The sequence below is a fragment of the Scyliorhinus torazame genome, chromosome 2 (assembly GCF_047496885.1).
Source record: "Scyliorhinus torazame isolate Kashiwa2021f chromosome 2, sScyTor2.1, whole genome shotgun sequence".
Classification (NCBI taxonomy): Eukaryota; Metazoa; Chordata; class Chondrichthyes; order Carcharhiniformes; family Scyliorhinidae; genus Scyliorhinus; species Scyliorhinus torazame.
In genome coordinates, this window is record NC_092708.1 from 150,985,550 (window position 1) to 151,001,185 (window position 15,636).

At 43.9% G+C, this 15,636-nt stretch overlaps 1 protein-coding gene across 3 annotated transcripts in view; it reads left to right on the forward strand.

Annotated features, from left to right (window-relative positions):
* LOC140392734 (inositol polyphosphate 1-phosphatase-like) overlaps positions 1 to 5,323 on the forward strand; it is a 136,669-nt gene extending 131,346 nt beyond the window's left edge. For all 3 annotated transcript variants that reach the window (XM_072478305.1, XM_072478295.1, XM_072478315.1), the window contains one exon: positions 1,397 to 5,323. In XM_072478305.1, the coding sequence (XP_072334406.1) occupies positions 1,397 to 1,946 (550 nt within the window). In that variant the 3' untranslated portion in view covers positions 1,947 to 5,323. The remainder of the gene's footprint in view (positions 1 to 1,396) is intronic.
* The last annotated feature ends 10,313 nt before the right edge of the window (positions 5,324 to 15,636 follow it).

A 15,636-nucleotide genomic window follows, 5' to 3' on the forward strand; every position in this document is an offset into this window, starting at 1 on the left:
GGGTGGAGCAGCTGGAGCAGGGTAGACGCTCAGAGATAAGTGGGAGCAAGGAGAGATTGCAACAAAGATGTGTAGGGCTTGAGACAGAGGAAGCGTTAATGGGCAGTGTGAAGGGCTAAAGAAGGTGCTGATGTTGGCATAAAGGTAAAATAGCAGATTGTGTTAATGGGAGAACAAAGGTCAGTGCTCAGTGCAAGCAAAACTAATGAACAAGAGACTGATGCGTTGCTCCTTCCTCAGAGGAAGGAGCAGTGCTCTGAATTCTAGTGATTTGAAACAAACCTGTTGGACTTTAACCTGGTGTTGTACGACTTCTTCCTGTGTTCCTGTGCTCACCCCAGTCCAATGCCGGCATCTCCACGTCAAGAGACAGATGGATTGGAGGTTTTTTTTAATGTTGAGATAAAAAATATTTTGGATTAAGAAAGGATGAAGATGGAGGAGAAAGGTCACAGCCAAAAGCTGTTGAACTCAATGTTGAGTCCCAAGGACGGTAACGTGCCTAATTGGAAGATGAGCTGCTGCTCCTCCAGCTTGTGCTAGGCTTCACTGGCACGTTGCAGCAGGCCAAAGATGGCTGAGTTATCTTTTATTGTTTGATCAATATTATAAGACATGAAGCAACTTGTGTGAAATTGTGTGGAATCAACAGTGTATGTTATCAAAGTGGAAATAATGAGTGTCCAGTCTCTTACCCTACAGAATAATTAACGTCATACAGACAGAAATACTTCTGTAAAATGTATTTAATGGCTGGAATTCTCCTGCAGTTGGGATACTCTTTTCCTGCTGGCAGCACTCCCCTGCCCATATGCTTCCCGGCGGCGTGGGGAGACTTCAATGGGAAATCCCATTGACAAGCAGTGGGAAGACAGAATCCTGTTGCCAGCGAATGGCACTCCGTCGAGAAACATGCAGCTGGAGAATCCAACCAAATATATCTACGTAGCTGCAAAAGTTATCGTGAAAAACATTCAAAAGAACTGCTTCATCTAGGCATTTCATAGAATCATAGAATTTACAGTGCAGAAGGAGGCCATTGTGTCTGCACTGGCCCTTGGAAAGAGTACCCTACTTAAGCCCAGGCTTCCACTCTATTCCAGTAACCCAGTACCCCCACCTAACCTTTTGGACACTGAGGGGCAATTTATCATGACCCATCCACCTAACCTGCACATTTTGAACACGTGTACTACCATTTTTGTTACTCAAGGGTGTTAAGGGATACAGGAGGAAGGAGGGTAAATGAAGTTAAGATACAGATCAGCCATGATCTAATACAATGGAAGAACAGATTCAAGGGACTGAATGGCACTCTCCTCCTGTTTTGACTTAATATTTCTATATAAATGGCCAACATAACATCATCATTTCATATTTTTGCTTTTCTCCTCAGATGGCGAGGACAGTATTTCTGGGGGCTGTCTTATAAAGATATCAACATATGTTCACTGCAAAATCAGGATGCAAATGCTACTCCTCAACCAACTGATGATCAGTGCGAAGATTCAAGGGAGGATGAAGACCTGCAACCTGGAGACCATAAATTGTCAGCTGTCATCAGTACAAGTGAAAATGAAAGTATCAAGACGGCATTGTCGATGCTGAGACTGTACTATGCAGCTGGTGCTGGCTATAAGAGCCTCTGTGCTGTGCAAGGCTTTGTCAGTGTCTATCTTTTGTCTGAAGACACCACTTTCAAATGGGACTGCTGTGCACCTCATGCTATATTGAGGTCTTTAGGAGGCGGTATGGTAGACTTTAGAGAATGCTTGAAAAGAAGAAAAGATGGTAATTTGGATGAACTTCCTGAGCTGATCTATAATGCGCCAGTGAACGGGGCCACTGGGGTAGATAGGTGGGCCAATACAGGGGGCTTAGTAGCTTACAGATGTCCCAAGCATTTGGATACCATTATGAGCATCATTTCTAAAGTGAACCTCTGATAACAACCCCATTTTTAAATTGCCTTTCCATTTAAAAAGGATAGTTAATAATATGTTAACATATATTAAAAATACAAGTCAATACATGCATCAGGTTTGGACCTCGTGCTTCAATCAGCAATATAACGAAACCAAAGGTAATCTTACATTATAGAGTCAGGTTCACAGTATGAAATTTAAAGAAAGATTATACAGTGTTTGATTAAGCAAAAATCAAGAGCACTAGCATGGAGGCTAAATCTCAAGATTATTAAGATGATATATTTAACTACTGTGCAGCCACTAACACTATAAATATATTATATATATTCCAGTGAAACTCAGACAGAGCGGAATTTTCACGATGACACACCATTCCCGCTGGTGGAATGGGAAGTGGGCGCCACTTCCACTCTCTTGCTTTTTGTGGTCCCCACACAATTACAATTAAAATTTAAAGTGGTGGCATGCACGGGAAACGCTTTAAATCCACACAGCAGTGGAGGCTTTTGTGTGGTGAAACTGCCGTCAGTTGACACTGCTGCAGCTCCACTTGAGCCTCCTGGTCAAACAGAGAAGCTCTGCATTACAGCCTAAACTTTCCTGCCGAACTCCAATGCCATTATCATAAGGCCTATTGGGAGCATAAAGGTGAGTGGTATGGGTGTTTTCTTTTTCAAATTTAAATTTCACTTGTAAACAATACATTGGCTTCACTTTATTCATGTTGGCATAATCGTTATTTGTTGCGATTAGTTTAGCCTGAGAACTAAATATTCTGGCACACCTTTAAGTTGGAACGCATTGATGGTTACAGGGGAGTTAGGGAGATATCTTTATTGTGAAAAAAACAGTGATGTGTTTTTGCATTCACTCTTTTTACTGAATGTTCATGCTCATGTCAAGTTTTGTATTTCACACTCTGTAGGACATGGCTGAACTTGTAGAATCAGCAGGCTCTCTTCTATGCATTGTAAAGGGCATTGTCTGTAACCACTCTCAATGGGGTGGGGAGGTGAACTCATAAGCCTTGTAAGGACTCTGCCAGCCAACACCCTGAGACGGATCCACATGTGGACAGTACTGACACCAACCTTTAGGCCCCCTCATTTCTGCACTTTGATTGACTGTTCCCATCACCCCAGGAAGCCAGGCCCTTCCCTCTTCCACCCTTCCATACCCACCCTCTGTCTTCCCTTTGATCCCTCTGCCACTGCTCCATGCCTTCAACCCAACTCCACACTAACCTCCTCCTCACCACTGACTCACTCTTGCCGTTCATGGGTTCCGACACAAGCTGCCACTCTCCTCATCCCCTGCCTTGTGCTGCAGAAATCAACAAGAAAAACTTCACAAAGCCGATTGTTGCATGGCACCTTTAACCAAATATGAACTGGGTACCATGAGATTTTATACACCACTGACTTTATTTTGGATGTAATTGTTCAAGGGTTTACGCTAATGAGTACTCATGGCATGCAACAGTATTACAAGTGAGAAACAGCCACAAGCTGGCACGAGGCTTGACATATCATAAAGACGTCATTGACATTAACTCTGCAGCTCAACTCGCCTTCAGGAAATCAAAACTTCGGCACCCACCTAATTCCGCATGCCTCATTTACCATTCTCGCTGACGCCATGAAACCACTTACACACACACATTCCACGCCCCGCCCATCCACACTGGGTGTAAACCAGAAACACTCTAGAGGTCTAAACCACTTTATTATTTATGATAAACATTATACTGTCAATACTTTGTTTTCAAATTCACACTCAGGTCAGTATGCTCATTATGGGCTATGTATAAACTATACCTAACGATGCGGGCTAGTTCCGAATTAAAAAGTGCCAATTACATCAATCAAATTAAAATATGCCAATGTCCATTCAAATGAAAAGCTGTCTGAATCACATATTTTCTCACTTCCAACCTGGAACACCTTGACATATGGATTAAACTATTCCATTTTAATGCATATCTTGTCCTATGAATATATTGTGCTTCAGAATATTTTCTTCAATTTATGCATTTTAAGTTCACTTTAGTGTAAACATAGAATAATGCTTGGATTTAAATATAACCTTAATAGTTCAAAGCAGTTGACATGAGGAATTGTCTTTTGAAATGCAATCACTGCTTTGTAGGTGAACAAGGTCCACCTTGGGGCAAGACTCATGCTGTTCAAATTGAAATGTGCTTGCGACAGGTGAATAGCAATTGGGATCAGAGACCTGGCTGATTTTTGTTTTGTTCCTCTTTAGCTTTGAGACTCTTCCCAATTGCATCACCCCTAAATAACTATCCTGACTGAGGCCAGGGATCGAATTTTAAGCTGGTGGGATTTTACAGTCCTGATGAAGTCAATGGAGCTTTGAACAACCCGCTGCATCTTACAGCCCTGCCCCATTGCGACAGTGCTGTCAAAGTCCACCCCAGCTATCCCAGCACAGACAGGGATTGAATCTGGCATCTTCCTGGTCTGTGTAACTCGGTGCTGCACCATTCAGTGTACTTTCCTACTGAACTAAAAGGGAACTATTTTAACTATTACTCTTTTAAAATTTCTTTGCACTTGTAGCAAACAAAATTGTATGCAGTACAACTGGGACAACCCTGCAGATTCACACTTTGATCCCATGTTCAGCTTCCAAGATAAGATGCAGAAATTGTCGTGTTTGTATCTTCACCTTTTTCCCTTGGAGAACTGTGGGAAGCAGTGGAAGCATTTACAAGCTGATTAACAGATAGGCCAAAGTGAATCCATCTTTATACCAGCCATAGGGAGTCCTAGATGGCAAGAAGCTTTTACAGGCTCCCCTACGATGACTAGGGGGCCAACAACACCCACCAGGCAAAAATATTTCCACTGGTAATCAAACTAGAGTTTTGAACTACACTCACCAGGATTGTCTGGAAGCTCAGACTCAGAGGCTGGAATAGTAGCACTAAGCCAAAGCCTTGCTCACATAAGATGCAGTGTAAACAGCAAATAAGGATGAATCAATTCACTTGAATCAAATCCTACTTGGTGGTAATAATGTGGGGCAGCAGACCTAAGGGACCAAATTTTTCCTTTGCATTGTCCATCAAATATCTAGACTGTCTACTAACTCTCCAAAAGGATTCAGTATGCACAAAACAATAGAGAAGGATCTGTTATTCAGTTATGTTCTTCAATTCTTATGCATTTATGTTTTACAGTAAGCTCATATTTATGGTATATAACTAAACTGTAACCTTTTTCTGAAAGAAAGTGTTTTACTGAATATTGTGGCCAAGGTGGGTAAAAGGAAGCTTTTAATTTGTTTGTAGCAGCTTATATGAGCTTTTTGCTAAAAGCACACATACATGTATAATGATAAATTGTAATTAAAAGATGATGTTACCAATATTGATGTGCAATCTATGTGTAAGATACCATGTGAGTGTTCATGGGAAAAACGAATTGTGAAATACATTAATATGTATCTAATATATATGTATATTAGAATAATATATATTAATGTAAATTAATACATCTATAAATTAAGTATGCAGGATACAGTAAATTCTGCAAACTTTCTCCTGTGTACTTACTCCTGGTTGTCATAAGCAGGTAATTATATAGAGACTTTCTCATGGCTGAAAGTTCATACATTCTACTCTGTAGATACTCTGTTCATTGTATAATCATTAGATCAAGTTTCCTCCCTAAACAATTTATTCCTTGACTCCTGCTTTCCTGACTTATGCTGATTTATTGCTTCGGAGGTACTGCCTCCAAGCAGACATTTCCTTTGTGCAATTCGAGATCTGATCTTGCCCCTGCTTCACCTGACACACATGCATGCACTTTTCTTGAATATTTCCCACATTGGAAGCAGGAGTAAAAGTTGGCTGATTTACAGCACCCGATCCACAGTGTACCAGGACCACATGCCACCACAGATAAGAGCTATCAAATTTCAGACCAGCTCTCAATGCATCCTTTTTAAAAAATATTTCTTTATTCTCCTTTTTCACATTTTCTCCCAAATTTACACCCACCAACAATAAACAATAATCAGTAACAAATATGTCAATCCCCATATCAATAACAACGACCCCATCTTCCCACCAAACCCCAAATATTCGCCCGCATGTTCACATAAACAAATGATAAAAAGGAATCAGGAATCACCCATAGTCACCATCAACACACACCGCCCCCCTCCCCCCCGCCCTCCCATCCACCCCCCCCCAACTAATGTTCGATGTTATCCAGTTCTTGAAAGTGCATGATGAATAATGCCCATGAATTGTAGAACCCCTCTATCCTTCCCCTCAGTTCAAACTTAACCTTCTCAAGAGTCAAGAATTTCAACAGGTCCCCCCGCCACGCCAGGACACAGGGTGGAGAGGCTGTTCTCCATCCCATCAGGATCTGCCTTCGGGCAATCAACAAGGCGAAGGCTACAACATCTGCCTCCGCTCCCGTTTCCAACCCTGGCTGGTCCGACACTTTGATTTGATTTATTATTGTCACATGTATTAGTATACAGTGAAAAGAATTGTTTCTTGCATGCTGTACAAACAATGCATACCGTACATAAGGAAGGAGAGACTGCAGAATATAATGTTACAGTTATAGCAAGGTGTAGAGAAAGGAAAAACTTAATACGAGGTAGGTCCATTCAAAAGTCTGATGGCAGTAGGGAAGAAGCTGTTCTTGAGTCAGTTGGTACGGGACCTCAAACTTTGGTATCTTTTTCCTGACGGAAGGAGGTGGAAGAGAGTATGTCCGGAGTGCGTGGGGTCCTTAATTATGCTGGATGCCTTTCTGAGGCAGCGGGAATTATAGATAGAGTCAATGGATTGGAGGCTAGTTTGCGTGATGGACTGGGCTGCATTCACGACCTTTTGTAGTTTCCTGCGGTCTTGGGTAGAGCATGCTCCATACCAAGCTGTGATACAACCAGAAAGAATGTTTTCTATGGTGCATCTGTAGAAGTTAGTGAGGGTCGTAGCTGACATGCCAAATTTCCTCAGTCTTCTGAGAAAGTAGAGTCGTTGGTGGGCTTTCGTAACTATAGTGTCAGCATGGGGGAACCAAGGCAGGCTGTTGGTGATCTGTACACCTAAAAACATGAAGCTCTCGACCCTTTCTACTTCGTTCCCATTGATGTAGACAGGGGCATGTTCTCCACTACGCTTCCTAAAGTCGATGATAATCTCCTTCGTTTTGTTGACATTGAGGGAGAGATTATTGTCGTCGCACTAGTTCACCAGATTTTCTATCTCATTCCTATACTTGAATATGGCCTCCCGGGAGCCTGGGTCCAGTTTCACGTGCACCACTTTAGAAATTACCCTAAAAACCTCCTTCCAGTAATCCTCTAGTTTTGGACAGGACCAAAACATATGAACGTGATTAGCGGGGACCCCCCCCCCCCGCAACGTTCACGCACAGCTTCTACTCCTTCAAAGAATCGGCTCATCCTCGCCCTCATGAGGTGTGCTCTATATACCACCTTCTGCTGTATCAGCCCCAACCTCGCGCACGAGGTGGAGGCATTCACTGTCCGGAGCACCTCACACCAGAACCCCTCCTCCATATCCTCTCCCAACTCTTCCTCCCACTTTGCTTTGATCCCTTCCAGTGGTGCCTTCTCCTCTTCCAAAATAGCTCCGTAAACCGCTGACACTACCCCTTTCTCCAGTCCCCCTGTTGTCAGCACCTCCTCAGCAATGTGGAGGCTGGCTCCTCCGGGAAGTTCTGTATCTCTTTTCTGGCAAAATCTCGAACCTGCATGGTATCTAAACATTTCCCCCTGCTCCAGCCCATACTTCACTTCCAGCTCCTTCAATCTTGCAAACCGACCCCTAAGAAATAAATCTTTCAGTGTCTTAATCCCCTTCTCCTCCCATTTCCAAAAATTTCCATCCCACCTCCCTGGCTCAAATCTGTGGTTCCCCCGAATCGGCATTTCCCTTGACCCTGCCCACAACCCGAAGTGTTGGCGAAACTGCCTCCAAATTCTCAATGAAGCTATTATTACCGGACTCCCTGAGTACTTCCCCGAGGCTATCGGGAGCGGCGCTGTTGCTAGTGCTTTCAATCCCGATCCCCTGCACAAACTCTCCTCCATTCTGACCCACTGGGAATCAACCCCTCTGACCCAGCTCCGCACCTTCTCCACATTCGCCACCCAGTAGTAATACATCAGGTTCGGAAGACCCAAACCCCCTGCCTGCCTTCCCCTCTGCAGTAGCACCTTTCTAACTCTGGCCACCTTCTCGCCCCATATGAACGACGTAATCCTTCCCTCAATCTCTCTGAAAAAAGCCTTTGGCAGGAAAATCGGCAGGCATTGAAAAATAAACAGAAATCGCGGCAACACGTTCATTTTAACCGCCTGTACGCGACCCGCCAGTGACAGAGGGAGACTGTCCCACCTTGCCTGATCAGCTTTCACTCTCCCACCACCTAGAAATGTTGTACCTGCGGAGCCCCCCCCCACTCCCGGGCAACCTGCACCCCCAGGTACCTAAAGTGAGTCCCTGCCCTACGGAATAGCAGCCCCCCACCCCTGCCCCCAACCCTGGCCGAGACACCACAAAATACTCAATCTTGTCTAGATTTAGTTTGTATCCCGAGAAAGACCCAAACACTCAAAGCAGCTCCAATATTCCCTCTATCGACACACCCGGTTCCGACACGTATAACAGCAAGTCATCGGCATACAAGGACACCCTATGCTCTATCCCCACCCACACTATTCCTTTCCATACCCCCGAACTTCTTAATGCGATGGCCAACGGCTCAATCGCGAGTGCAAACAGCAGGGGCAACATAGGACATCCCTGCCTAGTCGCACGGTGGAGAGAAAAGTATCTCGAGCTGATGTTGTTTATGCGGACACTCGCCCTCGGCTCCTTATATAGTAGCTTTACGCAGTTCACAAATCTTGGTCCAATCCCAAACCGCTCGAGAACTGCCATCAAGTACCCCCATTCTACCCGGTCAAATGCCTTCTCAGCGGCCAATGCCACAACCACCTCTGTTTCCTTCCCCTCTGCCTATGCCATAACGATGTTCAGTACCCTTCTAATGTTTGAAAAGAGCTGCCTCCCTTTCACGAACCCCATCTGAGTTTCACCTATCGCCTTCGGGAGGCTCTCCTGCAGCCTACCCGCCAGTACCTTCGCTAATACTTTTGCGTCCACATTCAGAAGTGATATGGGCCTATACGACCCACACTCCGTCGGATCCTTATCTTTTTTTAGCAACAGGGAAATTGATGCCTGCCCCAAAGTTTGTAGCAACACCCCCTTCCCTATCGCCTCTTCAAACATCCCCACCATCAGGGGTGCCAGCTTATCCTTGATTTTTTAATAATATTCCACCGGAAACCCATCAGGCCCTGCTGCATCCTTTGAAAAAAATCAAAAGGTTTGTCCTCAAACGCGCCATGCTAAGTCTTCAAATGTCTTTGAAGTTTTGAAGGTTTTAATCTTTCATCTGCCAGAGCACGTGACGCCCGTGTACAGACTTGAGACCTGTTCTCTGCCGCTGCTTCTGGAGTGTAGACTCCCATCGATTTTTTAAAAAGAATCTGCTCCTGGGTCGGCTCACTGACGTCAGGAGGAGGTGATCTGCCTCGTTGGGCCAGGGCTTGCGTACTGCTGAGGGGGAACATATGCGCAGAATGACCAGCACTCTGAAAGTTAGTCATGGCTGCCATTTCTAAATGCCGGTCGCGGCCATTGGGAACTTCCCGCGATTGGGAATGCTGTGGCCAATGATCCCGCGACCCTGCCGACAACCACCTGCGACCTACCCGTGGATCATGACGCTGACTTTGAAAATACTCTCATTGTGAGGCCGATTGTTGACTCCTGGGGTAATTTACCTCATAGGGGAATGCATGGGGGGGGGGGGGGGGGTGGAGAGTTGACTCTTGGAGAAATGTGAGCTAGTTGAGAAGCTAATTTGACCCCGCTGACTTCTGCACTTAACTACAGCACGTCAGGTGCATGTGAGCAGTCCAGTTAGTAGAGGCAAACTGTCAATGCCGTAACGTCCTTGGAGTGAGATTCAGTGTCAGGTTACCATTCCGTGCCCACTTAACTACATCAATTTGCTTCCCTGTCTGTCTCACCCAGTCTTCACCTCCATAAGACCATAAGACATAGGAGCAGAATTAGGCCACTCAGCCCATCGAGTCTGCTTCGTCATTCAATCATGACTAATATTATTGGGACCCTCCCATAATGCGGGGCGTTAGAGTCCTGTTGGGGGCCTTGGATAGCAGGACACCATTTAAAAATGGTGTCCTGATTTCTCGTTGCACTGATCTAACGCGGGTGACATTTTATAGCGCTTGCTATGGGACTTTGTTCCCTTTTAGTTGAATCGTGCACAATATAGCTTTTATAATTTACCTGTGCGTCTATGGATTTCCAAGCTTTCTGGAACTTGCCCTGAAAACAAGGTGAGAACACAGCAGAAATTGTGCGGCTGAAGGCATGACAATGAAATATGTGAAGAACTACTGAAACCTCACAGCTACTTTCTTGCCGATAGGAACATATCAATTCGGAGCACAAGTAAGCAATTCAGCTCTTCGAGTCTGCTCTGCCATTCAATCAAATCAGGGCTGATCTCTTCCTGGTCTCAAATCCACCTTCCTCCCTGTTCCTTTGATTTGATTTGATTTGATTTCTTGTCACATGTACCTAGGCACAGTGAAAAGTACTGTACTGCTTACAGTCTAGGCAGATCGATCTATACATGAAAAGAAAACATAGGTTATACATAAATACACAAATGTAAACACATAGTTGCAGACAACAGGTGAAGCATACGGAGTGTAGTGCTACTCAGTCGAGAAGATGTGTGGAGAGATCAGTTCAGTCCACATGAGGGTCATTCAGGAGTTTGATAACAGCGGGGAAGACGCTGTTTTTGAACCTGTTAGTGCGTGTTCTCAGACTTTTGCATCTCCTGCTCGATGGAAGATTTTTTAAGAGAGAATAACCCGAGTGGGAGGGGTCTTTGATTATGTTGCCCGCTTTCCCCAGGCAGCGGGAGGTGTAGACAGAGTCAATGGATGGGAGGCGGTTTCGTGTGATGGACTGGGCTGTGTTCACGACTTTCTATAATTTCTTCCGGTCTTGGACCGACAGTTGCCATACCAGGCTGTGATGCAGCCAGATAGGATGCTTTCTATGGTGCATCTGTAAAAATTGCTAAGAGTCAATGTGGACAAGTCGAATTTCCTTAGTTTCCTGAGGAAGTATAGGTGCTGTTGTGCTTTCTTGGTGGTAGCGCCAACGTGGGTGGACCAGGACAGATTGTTGGTGATGTGCACACCTAGGAATTTGAAGCTGCTAACCATCTCCACCTCGTCACCATTGATGCAGACAGGGGTGTGTACGATACTTTGCTTCCAAAGCTCCTTAATTCTGCTGACGTTGAGGGAGAGATTCTAATCGTTACACCACACCACTAGGTTCTCTATCTCCCTCCTGTACTGTGACTCATCGTTGCTTGAGATCTGACCCACTATGATCGGGTCATCAGCAAACTTGTAGATGAAGTTGGAGCCAGATTTTACCACACAGTTATGTGTGTATAGGAAGTATAGTAGGGGGTTAAGTACGCAACATTGTGGGGCCCCAGTACCGAGGACTATCGTGAAGGAGGTGTCATTCTTTATCCTTACTGATTGTGGTCTATGGATCAGGAAATCGAGGATCCATTTTCAGAGGGTGCAACTAAGTCCTAGGTTTTGGAATTTTGATATGAGCTTGGATGGGATTATGGTGTTGAAGGTGGAGCTGTAGTCAATGTATGGGAGTCTGACGTAGGAGTCCTTGTTGGTGAGATGCTCCAGGGATGAGTGTAGGGCCAGGGAGATGGCGTCTGCTGTGGACCGGTTGTGGTGGTATGTGAATTGCAGTGAATCAAGGCATTCTGGGAGTATTGAGTTGATGTGTCTCATGACCAACCTCTCGAAACACTTCATAATGATAGATGTCAAGGCCACCGGTAATTGTTGAGGCACGTTGCCAGGTTCTTCTTTGGCACTGGTATGATGGTGGTCTCCTTGCAGGTGGGAACCTCAGAACGGAGTAGTGAGAGGTTGAAGATGTCTGCGAACACACCTGCCAGTTGGTCCGCGCAGGATCTGAGTGCACGACCAGGGACTCCATCAGGACCCGTTGCTTTCCGAGGGTTCACTTTCAAGAAAGCCATCTGACTTCGGAAGCTGTGACAGTGGGTATGGGTGTGTCCGAGGCTGCTGGGCAGTTGACAACGGTTTGTTGGTTTCCTGCTTGAAACGAGCATAGAATGCATTGAGTTCATCAGGGAGGGGTGCGCTGCTGCCGAGATTTTACTCAGCTTTGCTTTGTAGCCCGTTATGTTGTTTAAGCCTTGCCACAACTGGCGAGAGTCTGTGTCATTCGTCTGTGCCTCTAGTTTGGTCTGATTTGTCTCTTGGCATCCCTGATGACTTTGCAGAGGTCGTACCTGGATATCTTGTATAGGTCAGGGTCGCCTGTCTTGAATGCCTCAGACCTGGCCTTCAGTCGGGTATGAATCTCATGATCAAACCATGGTTTCTGGTACATACTACCTTCTTTGGCACGCAATCTTCTACACACTTCCTGATAAAGTCTGTGATGGTGGTGGCATAGCCGTTTAGGTTAGCCGCTGAGTTCTTGAATATGGACCAATCCACTGACTCCAAGCAGTTGTCTCGGAGCTCTTCTATTGGCTCGGACCAGCATTGCACAACCTTCTTAACCGGATTCTCACACTTAAGTGTCTGCTTGGATGTCGGGAGAAGGAGTACCGTGTATTAAATGTATCTTCTTCAAGGGTCATAGTTAGTGAACATGCCTAATTTCAATCTGGTGGCCCACTGAGATGAAGGAGAGCCACTCATGTGGCCTGGCCCATTCACTATCCTAGTTTGCCCATTACTGTTCCAGACCAACAGCAATATGGGTGGCTCTTAATTGCCTTTTGATATGGTCCATTAAACCATATCAATTAAACCGCTCATTTGTCAAGTAAGCGACTCACTACCATCTTTTCCAGAGCAATTAGGGATGGGAAATAAATGCTGCCTTTACCAGCAACACCCACACCACACAAATAAAAAGTACTTCATTGTCTTTGGGGAATCCTGAGGTCATGAAAGATGCTACATAAATGAAAATTCTTTCTGCATAACACATTTCTGAAGTTGCCATTGGTTCTTTTGCCAGTCACCTCAATCGATGTGCTCTGGTTCTAGGCCCTTCCTCCAATGGGAATTGATTCTCTCAACTCTTTCCAGACTTCTCTCATAGAATTTACAGTGCAGAAGGAGGCCATTTGGCCCATCGAATCTGCACCAGCCCTTAGGAAAGAGCACCGCACTCAAGCCCACACCTCCACCCTATCCCCTGAAGTTAAAACCACTATTCTTAGAATTCCCCCTATACCAAAAAGGGCCGATATTCTAAATGGTGAACAGGGATTCTCGCTCCCTGACTCCGATGCAGGATTCGGTGGGTGCTATTCAGGTCAAACTATATTTTCAAGTTATCCCCGGTATAACCCATACTTTCACCGAAGAATTTTACCTACTTACCCCTTAGTAGCATTGATATCCTGGGTCCTGCGTTGCTAAGTAAGGAAAGTAGACTAATAACCACTGTTTCAGGTTAAAACTTTTAAGTTATTTTATTATATATTTTTATCTTTTTAAAAGATGCAATCACTGTCTTTACAGAAAAGTAAAAAGATCCTGCTTCTGGATACTTCTGGTTGGTTGAAGGGACCTTCAAGCCCAACTTGACAATCAATCTTCTTTTTAAAATCTGGTCTTCTTTAGATGTATTCGCTGGTGAGCTCGGTTGCTATGTCCTATCTTTCCCATGTACCGAGCTGTGAGAGCTGGCTCTGCTGGCTGTCCCCTTCTTCGGGTTTAGATATTTTTCTAACAGTTATTAAGTTTTTATGACTTTATTGTAAAGTAACTTTTATTTCCCTTGGATTGTAAAAGGTACCTTTAATCTGATTTTTTCTAACACGACCAAGTATTCATTTTGGGCATGGCCTCAGCCCTCAGATCTGATTACATTGTCCTCTGTGATGTTCAAAATGCTTTGATTTCAAGAGGGGTGTGAATCTTGGTCCCTGTCACTTCTATAGTTTTATTTTCCAATTGTGTCCCCAGCTCATAATTTTGACTTTGATTTTAGCTTTAGTTATGTTTCTCGTAGACTGATAGTCTCCAATTTTCTTTTAATTTACCTGATGTCAGCAGAATTTCACACCTATGTATTTGCCTCCCTAGTCATTCTTTTCTATCTGCTGATTTTACTTCAATGAAGGTGTGAATCGTTGCTTTTAGCGTAATGCTAAAAATCCACTTGGTTATAACTTGAAGGGTTTACATTTATCACCTAGCTCAACTGAAACCCTCATTCAACCTTTTCCAGATGCTTATTAAGACAGTTAATTTCAATGAAGGTGTGAAACATTGTTTTTAGCTTCATACAAAAATTCTGTTTGGGAGAAAGAATCTGCATTTTAGAATCCTGCTCTTTGCAGCTGCTGTTAACCCTTCGTGGGATCTTTCCCTACATTCTCTCATGTTTCTCTCAGACCAGATATTGCCAGACTTCCATGCTTCAAATGACACATCTTTCCATATTATCAATTACATCCCATCTTGACATTTGAAACAGAATTATATCATTTGGTCAATTATCCCCCCATCTAATTGTACTGACTAACATTTATCGCCGATCTTTCTCATTTGTATGTACATGTTGTGATTTTAAATTGTGCACCAAAATCAATTTGTAAATGTATCCATATCACAGACCAGTGTCGATAAGAGTCTTTTTTTGTTCTTTCCTCAAGTCCAATTACCGTGAACCATAGCTGCAGCTGCTCAGGAAGGTATCACAATAGCTATATCCGTGTGTTCCACTACCTCCAAAGCATTTTACTTCTTTGGGGTAGCAGCACCGTAAAAGCTTCCTCATGTCCCTTAGAGACAGCACACAACTCAGTCCATCAGTAACCAAAAAGGTCTTTTGTCCATCACTGGCTGTTTAGTGTCCCATTTTTCCGTCATCCAAACTGCTTTCCGTTTCTCATTGGAATGGTAAATTATGATATCATGTACCACCCACTGATTCCCTTGCTTCATTAATTTAAAAGGTTCAATTGATCCTGCTTCTATCCCTGACTTCTCCACATTAATGTCTAATATTGTCCCAAACCATGTTTGTCTGCCAGCCCCTGGTGTACATGAGAGAATATCTTCCTGACAAATTTCCTTCAAATCCCTTTCGTCTGTTATCATTTCCCTTACAACATGAAAGTGTATATTTTCCATTACAATATTTGCAACATAATATGCCAACAGTATTCACAAAACCACATCGAACTGTCACTTTTTCCAAATAAATTCTCCCTATTGTTAAATATACAGTTAAAAAAAACATTAAGTCTTGCCTTAATACATTACTCATTACCTAACCACACAAATAGACCGTGTATTACAACTTTACATATTTGCAACTGCTATCACAATTTCAATACTAAAACTAAAGTACAATATTGACACATCCCTTCATGGCTTTGGGACCAATAGTTATTACATACTAAATATGGCATGTTAACAACATCAATATTATTTGTGATGTTCTATGCAGTTAAATCAAGAAAACACA